We start from the raw sequence: 8,655 nt of genomic DNA on the forward strand, positions 1-8,655 counted from the left end.
CATGGAGAGCCGTCTGCATGCTTAATCTGGTGGATATGAACTAACCGCAAGGAGTCTTAAATGGCGTCATGAACGGTGCTTAAAATTGCTAACGTATGCCCACCACACTGACAGTTTATTCACAGATGATAAGATTTTAAAAAGACTCTGTATCTTGCAGGATTTCTGTAGATGAACAATGGAGCAGAAACAGAAGCAGTTTCTGGCCACACCTGCGCTGGGTGAGGCGGTAACGTTAGCTGGGATTAGCAAGCAGAGCAAGCAGGCTGTGTGGGCGGCAGCCGGCCTCTCCAGGACCACACAATAAATCTGAGGTTTGGGACACAGAAGGTGAAAACAAATAAGGTTGGAGGTGACAACCTGTGTTCATGTTCTTTTCTCTAACCTGGGCCTGGAAACATCGATAAACTGAACCATTCAAGAAGTTTCGAGAAAGATGTGAGAAGACTCCTGTAATAGACTTTTTATAAAAGAGTCTCAGGCCAGAAGAATTGGGAACCACTGGTTGAGTTTTAAACTATGAATGAATTATTTACCATTTTAATGTTGCAGCTTAAAGCCGGACACAACCGTCTGCGTCATGTACGAATGTGTGGGATGTAAACAGCAGATATGTAGACGCTCGAGGCAGCAGAAACAGCTTCTGTGTGTTTGGTGGACAGAACACAGCGTCTGCACGTCCCCGCTCCGTCTCTCCAACATGTTCCTCCGTGCTCAGACGTAACGGTCCCGGACTTGTTCCCATTTAGTTTTGCAGGTTTCCACGTCGACTTCTAAAACAGAACTTATCTGTCTGCAGCTGTTTGACAGGCATGTTAAACAAAGCGTTCCACGTCTAGTTTTTATATTGATGGCTTGATGGCAAATAAACCTTTTCAAAGAGGGATTATTCTGAAATGTTCAAAGTCATAAGATGGGTGGTCAATGTGAGACATTAACTGGTTACAAAACAGAGAACAAAAACAGTACTTGTTGATTTCGTCTGTCCCCGACTCAACATGCTCTTAATAAACATCCTGCGTCTGAGTTCTTCTTATCTAGCGTCTTTGTACCCACCGTTACCTGACTCGGAGCTAACAGTACCCTGTAGACTGTAAAGCGCTCTGTGCTGCCGCGGCGGAGCTGTAATTAAATCTCACGCTGATTTTGTATATAGGCACATGGAGGGAAATGATGTCGTTCCAGGTTTAGTGGGGCAACTTCTACCAGGAAATGAATGAATTACAGTCAGCATGTCATCATAATTACATTAGTCTTATTTCCCCGGGGTCCCTCGTTTGCCGCTGCTCCTGCAAACAACACAAATAAACAGGAACGTTACGCACAGACTTCTTCTTCTTCTCCGTCTGAGAGTGTGCTCTGATGTCACGACTGACCTTATTGTGGCTCGTCCTAAAATTGACCTTAGACCTAATATTAGATGCAGGTTCTGTGTTCATAATAAACTGGTAATGAACCAGCTTCAGTTAAATACACAAGCCTCTGTGTGAGCTGCAAGAGCCAACCAGACCATCAGGGAGACACTGGCTGTATCTATATCAGTATTTTACACGCCGTCCTCAGGGTTGGATTTCTTGTGAATAAACCAAAGAGCCTTTGTTCTTATTACCAGTTAATATTACATTAGACAGTTAAAAGAAAGCAGCGTGACCGCCCTAGAGAAAACTACACTCACAAAAAGGAAGTTTTTTATGGCTGCTTTAAGTAACGAGAGAGAGAGAGCACAATAGAGCGTGGAGATAAACGCAGCGATAAACACTCACTACATCTGCATGCAGTCGTTAGCTAGGATACACTTATCTCAACCATGCAACTAAAACTACTCTGTCGAACTGTTTTATGATGTGCAATGAGCAAGAGAAATTTTTGGGGCTCCTTTTCTCTGTCCTCCTCTTAATGAGGATGTTTTTAGCAGCAGCTGAGTCCAGACCTGCCTGAGGGTCCGGACCAGTGACTGTATATATAGATGGACAACGCCTCTCCATCTGCTCTCATTGTATGAAAGTGATGCCAAAATAGCCCCTGCAGGCGCTGCCATCTTGCGATGCTGACGTCATTTGGAGCCAGAGTTGTGCAGTAGAGATCGGCGGATGGCGCCGCCACTTCCGCTAACCAAAACACACACTTAACTTACCGAAAAAACAGCAAGGATCCCGCACACCGGCGTGTTTAACAGCAGAACAGCTTCTCTGTGTTGGTCTGAGGTTAAAGTTCACAGGTATGGAAACTTCACTGACTGTAGTGATTGTTTTTGTTACATTCGTCCTCTACTCTGTTAATCCAGATCAGATCGGCTGCAGGAGCCGAATTTGTCAACAGAGCTGTCAATCATCATTTTGAAAGCATCAAATAACTAATTAAAAATAAATTTGGCTGAAAAATTAACACTGTGACATAAATCAGCATGATAAGAACTAACTATAATGACAGAAACCATGTTTGAGAAAAACGTATTTGACGTGTATTTAGATTTTATAGTTTGACTCATGTCCCATCTGTTAACATTGAGGAGGCGGGCTTTATGAGCTATACTGCAGCCAGTCAGCAGGGGGCGATAGAGAGGGTTTGGCTTCACTTTCAGGGAGCTGTCATGTCGTCCATCTTTTTAAACAGTCTAAGGTCCTGACTGAGAGAATACTGTACTCAGCTCATGCCTCACTTCAAATCCTGTTTATGAACCAACACTGACATCTCCTGGCCGAGAGTACGATCACACCTCATGGACTTCACTGTTTTTCTTCAGCGTAACTTTCTTCTGGAGCTGTTTCGTCAGCCACTTTCCTCAGAATATAACGGTCCTCTTTTCTCTTCCTCTTCTCGTTCTTGTGTTATTGTGTGCTACACAAATTTGTGTTGGATCCAAACTTTAAAACACCGAAGTCACACCATGACACAAACTAACTGATCGAGTCTGTTTATGTTACCTGCTGATGTTCATTAATGCGAGTCTAATCTATGATGAGTTGATACACAGACACACAGATGAATAAGTTAAGTGTCTCGCCGTGTAAAGGCCGGAGGAGCTGCAGACTGAGCTGATCATTCTCTGTAGGTTCACTATGACCCTGCGGGACACCTTCAACATTGTCCCTTTGTTTTTCAATTGTTCTTTGGTATGTTGTTGTACAAAAAAATATCAGTTAATGCCACTTTAATAAAGGACTTAGTACGACAAAGAAAACCAAGTCACTTTTTTTACTTCTTTGTTGATGGTGCAGTCCTCCTTTCATCCCAGAACAGTCAACTTGTCCGCGCTCTTCGCTCTCTGTCGGAGGCCGAGCAGCACGACTTGAACCCCGACGCCTGCCAGGCACAGACTGATCAACACCTGCGTGTGCAGACACAACACATGCACAGCTGATCAAAGGGTCATTGTGATTTTATATCTAGTAAATGTTATGTATAATGGTGGCTATGCTTAATTAGGCTATGTAACGCTGCATTCACTTGCTCCTCGGATGTTCGGTGTTCCAAAGTTTGGAAGTCGTTCTTCAAACTTTGTGCGTTTTATCACTCGGAACAAATCAAGGTCTCATTGTTATGAACTAACAGTTACAATCTCATATTATACAGTACTTGTGAGCAAAATTTAATTAACAACATTTAATTTCATCGACTACGTAAATTCCAACATTTTCTCTACATTTCTAAGTTTTGTTTGGAATCGAGGGGGCTTTTTCCAGTCGGGAACTCATTTTTCCAATTATTCCTTGACCACATGAATGCAGCATAAATATTGGCAAGTAATTAAAAGAAAACAAACTCTAACAAGAAGACTCATTAATGTGTCCCCAGACCCCTCCCTTCACAAACCAAAGCATACAATGTAAATGAAGACCGGCTCGGGGTACAGCTGCTCTGACTCGGTCGGGTTCTGCTGGTTTCCACTTGAGTCCCACTGAGCCAGAGAGCTCTCGTAGTCAAGGTCGAGAACCCCGACAGGCAGAACCCGGACCCCCCAGTAAGCCCTCTTCACCCTGCGGAACGAGGCGTCCTGCACATCACAGCGGTAAGTCCCTGAAATGACATATGAGAAATTGTGTGTGTGTGTGGCTTTGTGTGTAGAAATGTCTTTGATTTGACCTGAAATTCAGCTTCAAGGCTTTTATTTTGAAAGTTTCAATCTGTCTACATTAAAACACATTAATTTAAAGGAATAGTTCACCAAAAAAAAACAAACGTCATTTTTATCGTGACCTGCTGTTCGGGCTCTGTTGTACCCTTTAACAAAGTCAAAAGCAGTGACGTGTGTGCTTACCTGCGTCCTCCTCCCTGACAGGATCCAGAATCACTCGATCCAGCAGAGGAGCGTCCCAGCGAGCAAACAGGGAGTCGTCAGAGCTGATTATTCCTCGAGCGTAACGCCACGACACCCTGAGACAAGAGAGGAAACATCACGCTGAACACTGCCCTCTGTCAGAGGTCTGCTGCAATTACACCTCTGGAAGAAATCAAAGGGAAATTCCCAGGATTTTCACATCTCATCCTAACCTCTTAGCATTAGATATATAGAGCGAAAAATGTCAACAGTTGTTGCTGATGGTCTCTATGTGTCTGTAGTTCTTCCGGCACCAGCGTTATCAGTTTTGTCCCAATCCAGGGGGCTGCATCCTTCGAGGCGTAGTTGAAGGCCGATCACGTCTAGGCTGTCCCATTTCGAAGGTTCCACTGGGGCCAACAAATGCATCCCACTTCTCCCGGGTCAGGAAAGAACCATCGGGTGCATCGTCACGTTTGGTGACGTGAAGGGTAAGGGCGGGAATAGCTTGTGGCGCAAACAGGAAGTCCAGCGCAGACCAGGCGGTCTCATTTCAGTTCGGCCTGCGCGTCTACACAGGCTACAAATGGCTCATCCTTCGTAGACCTCGTCCTTCAAAGGACTCAGCTCCCGAATTGAGAAACAGCTAAGAAAGAAACAGGCCCTAATTTTGATCCTTCTTTCTGAGTTAGCGGTTGTCTAAAATGAGCTAGTTATTAAATATACTCTAACTTGAAATTTGGCCACACAGCAATAAAAATCAACCTGAAACTTTAAATCTTATTCTGTTATGTGTATCTAGCTTTGCTGGGTGAGACAACACGAGTCCTTCCTATATCCTTCCTCTCCTCCATCCTCACCTCCAGGAGAACCTCCCCATCGCCTCCATGACGTCTCCCACACAGTCGACCTCCACCCTCTGTCCTGAAGTCACCGTCATCGTCCTGAGTCCACACTGCCACGACTCCTGACACCTCACCTTACGGACACGACACTCCTCCGACACCTGCGATTAAATGACGATAATTACTCTTAATAAACATCTAAAACCAAACGACTGAGACTTTACGTCGTCTGTTTGATACCTCTGCTCCATCTTCACGGCTCACACCCTCTTCCATCGCTGTCTTTCCGTCCCTCAGTAAACACAAAGTTTGAGTTTTCACACCCAGCCCACAGGTGGCGCTGCAGGGGGAGCTGTCAACAATCACCTCCACCGGCACCTCTTCCACCTCCTCCAGGTCAAACGAGGTCAGAGGATGGAGGAGGAGGAAGAGGAGGAAGAGGAGGAGGTGAAGCCTCACAGTCACATGTTGCATTCTGATGTTTGATGGTAAAACTGCAGGAAATAAAACGTTTTAGACGATGTGAACCGTTTATTTTGAAATATTATGATGAATAATTATCATTACTTCCTGTAATGTGGGAAGAAATAAGATTTTACCTTGTGTGATATTTTGCGTCCTCTGTGTTAAGGTCCAGTTGAAGCTGCTGGAAAAGTCCAAATAAACTCACTTTCTTATTAAACTCTGTAAAATGTAAATTAAATACAAACTAAAGAGTTAAAAGATGACTCCAGGCTGCTGCATCTGACTGGGTTTGATTATCGATCGTGTTTTAAATTGAAAGTGTTGTGACGACCAGAGTTCCAGGCGCAGGTTCTTCTTCTCTCTGGGTCCGAAAAAAGAGATTTAAAAATATGTACAAATTACATTTTATATTTACTATTAATATAAATAAAACTGTTCAATAGCTGTGATTGATAACCTGTTGTTAACAAGTGAAGCTTGTTCGCTGGTGTTGCAAAGAGCCAACACGCTGCACTCTGTATGGTGTTACTGCTTTCTTCTTTAGTCTACATTTTCTTGTTGTTAATATCCTGGAAAAAAATAAATAAATAAATGTATGTTTTAATAATGTTTTCAGAAAGTTTAAGGATTAATTTAAGTTGCATTAAAACAAAGAACTCACGTAAAAGATTAATATAAAAAATAAAAACCAAAGTCTTAAACTCTCACTTTTGTTGCAGTTTGTAACATGACCACCAGGTGTCGCTCAAATATCACAGAGAAGGTTTTTAACTTAAGATAACCTCTTAGAATAAAGGAAAGAGTAATCAAGCAACAGATGAAAAGTATAAACAATAAAAAATAAACTGCTACTACTGATTATAATTACATTTAAAATAACTAAAGACTTTGTACACATTTTCATATTTAGACAGAACAAGGAAGAGTTATTGCAGAAAAATCGTATTTGAATTTACATTAAACTTACAGTTAAAAATCCAGACGTTTCCATTTAAGGTAGAAAAAGAACACGTTTGTTTTTACAGGCGTAAAAGTCATTTTGTGGTTCCAACATTTCCTCTGCAGGTACACGGGAAAGTAAAAACCAACCTGTTGCATTTAAATTAAGCTGCAGTTCATAATGAGGCCACCAGGTGTCAGACAGAAACCAGAGAGGCGCCACAGAAACCTGCACAACATTCAGTGCTGTAATCAGGCTGCAGCCTTCAGCTGAATGTTTAAATTATTCATTAAGGAGTATTTTAATTTGACTTAGAGTTGTAATCTATTAATTCATCAACAGCACAGACAGACGATCGATGCTGGTTGGGTTTTGCTGATTTACCCCTTTAGTCCATTTTTTTTTAACCTCCACTTGTGCTGCCTCACATCTGTTCTTCCTCCTTCTTTGAGCCTGGCTGTGACAACAGGAAAATGTGTAGTTAATGAAAGCATGTGTCAGAAATTATAAGTGAATCTCTAAAAGCAAAAAACAAAATGACAAATTAAACACAACCCATTATTTGTGTGCAAAAAGGGCTGAAACACTACGACTGTTTCACCTGAATGCACCATAAGACACGTTATTTCTGCTGCTGTGCATGGACTGTTACTCAGCTTGTTTTTTAAACATATATTTTTAGTATTTGCACCATTAAACAGCTGACTCCAGAAGAGTGCCTTGTTTTTTCTCCTGTTACAACATTAGCTTCGTTGTTTATGGTTTGTTAAACTGGCCCCCTGGACCGCTGAAGGACCCACTTTCAAGGCCCTAAAAAAGATGATGGCGTAGTCGGCACATTAGCGACGAGTTAGGTTTGTCAAGAGGAGCTATTCTTAAACCCTGAGTGGTCCTGACACTCCTGGGAGAAGAACCAAGACACGAAAACACAAAAACAGGAATAACGCACAAAAAGAGAGTCACAAATATGAGTCAGCACCAACGTGTGTGGTAGCCAGCATCAGTGGCCTAGTTGGCAGAGCGGTGAAACAGAGAATGTGGTCTGTATAACAGGCCTCAGTGTGTGTGTGACAAGAAAGACAATGAAAAAGAAGACAGAGATGCTGGGATGGGTAGGAAGGATGGGATGGAGGAGGAGAGGGAGTGAAGAGGACAAAGGTGCAGAGGAAGAAAAGATGTGATGGAGAAGAGGCGGAGAAGGAGTGGCAGGTCTGCTCACTAATTACATCCATATTAGAAGATGCCACAGTTTTTTAAAATCCAAAGTGCATCAAGGGATAATTGAACACAGATTTGCAGTTCGTGGTGCATTTCAGCTGCAAACATCTGCAGCAGAACCTCTTGTGGGAGCGATGGCGTTCTGAGGATCACAGCATTGAAACGCATCGATCTGAACAATCATCAAAATCAGACCACAAGTGTTTGAGAACAAAAAACACTTTTCATTCTGACGGTGAAGACCAGCTGCAAAGAAAACTAGGTAGAAAGAAAATTTGCTCTCATTTCGGGTTTTTGCCAAGCAAAGCAAAGCATGCTGGGATACGTGGCCTTGCAAACCAAGCTAGTGCATAAGGTAGAGCACGTTTTACAGCCTGCAACCCACTTCCTTTTTTGTTAAAGCCGATGGTAAAAAACAAGAGCAGCTCGCTGCGCCTTTTTTTTCTACTGTTGTTAAGGCAACCACCAAATCATCAGCTGTCATTAACCTAACTGTTATATTGTAAACTGACTGACTGCCTCTCCTGTCATCTGATTGGACAATCAGAAAAAATGCCAATGACGTCGAGCACTTTTCTGCTTTGAGCTGAAGTTTTTTCAACTCGAGGCGCTCGGAGCTTTCCCTCAAAAACTCGAGGAGCTCTGCGACGCAAAAGCAGCGTGCAAAAAGCCTCTCATTGGAAACAATGACAAAGAACCCCCAGCTGCTAAAACGTGCGTCACAAATTCTAACCGTGCGATCATCAGGAAAACCGATGACGCTGCAGCTCTGGCGGCTTTCTCAACAACTGTGTGTGCGACCAGCAAATACCAAAGCCAGACTAAAGTTAGTTGATGATAGTTAAATCCATGCATGTGAACGATTATATTATTCATGTCTGGTATTTCAAATTAGTTAAAAGTACAAAGTTGTGTTCAGAGGAGGAGTG

At 42.7% G+C, this 8,655-nt stretch overlaps 1 protein-coding gene across 1 annotated transcript; it reads right to left on the reverse strand.

Annotated features, from left to right (window-relative positions):
• Window positions 1-3,226: 3,226 nt before the first annotated feature.
• Window positions 3,227-5,577, reverse strand: tmem81 (transmembrane protein 81). The gene is made up of 5 exons (XM_069659663.1): window positions 5,344-5,577; window positions 5,119-5,264; window positions 4,259-4,374; window positions 3,824-4,017; window positions 3,227-3,328 (listed from the first exon to the last, which is right to left on the reverse strand). Exons 1-5 carry the CDS (start codon window positions 5,575-5,577, stop codon window positions 3,227-3,229), a joined length of 792 nt encoding a protein of 263 aa, XP_069515764.1.
• Between the last annotated feature and the right edge of the window lie 3,078 nt (window positions 5,578-8,655).

The sequence above is a fragment of the Semicossyphus pulcher genome, unplaced genomic scaffold, assembly GCF_022749685.1.
Source record: "Semicossyphus pulcher isolate SPU_LCO1_2020_fin unplaced genomic scaffold, fSemPul1.0.p SCAF_13, whole genome shotgun sequence".
In the NCBI taxonomy this organism is placed as follows: domain Eukaryota; kingdom Metazoa; phylum Chordata; class Actinopteri; order Labriformes; family Labridae; genus Semicossyphus; species Semicossyphus pulcher.

Coding starts and splice junctions, on each gene's coding strand:
- tmem81 (XM_069659663.1), bottom strand. CDS start 5,577: ATGCAACATGTGACTGTGAGGCTTCACCTCCTCCTCTTCCTCCTCTTC. Junction 4,018..4,258: donor TGTCAGGGAGGAGGACGCAG/GTAAGCACACAC, acceptor ATGTCATTTCAG/GGACTTACCGCTGTGATGTG. Junction 3,329..3,823: donor AGCCGGTCTTCATTTACATT/GTATGCTTTGGT, acceptor CTGCACACGCAG/GTGTTGATCAGTCTGTGCCT.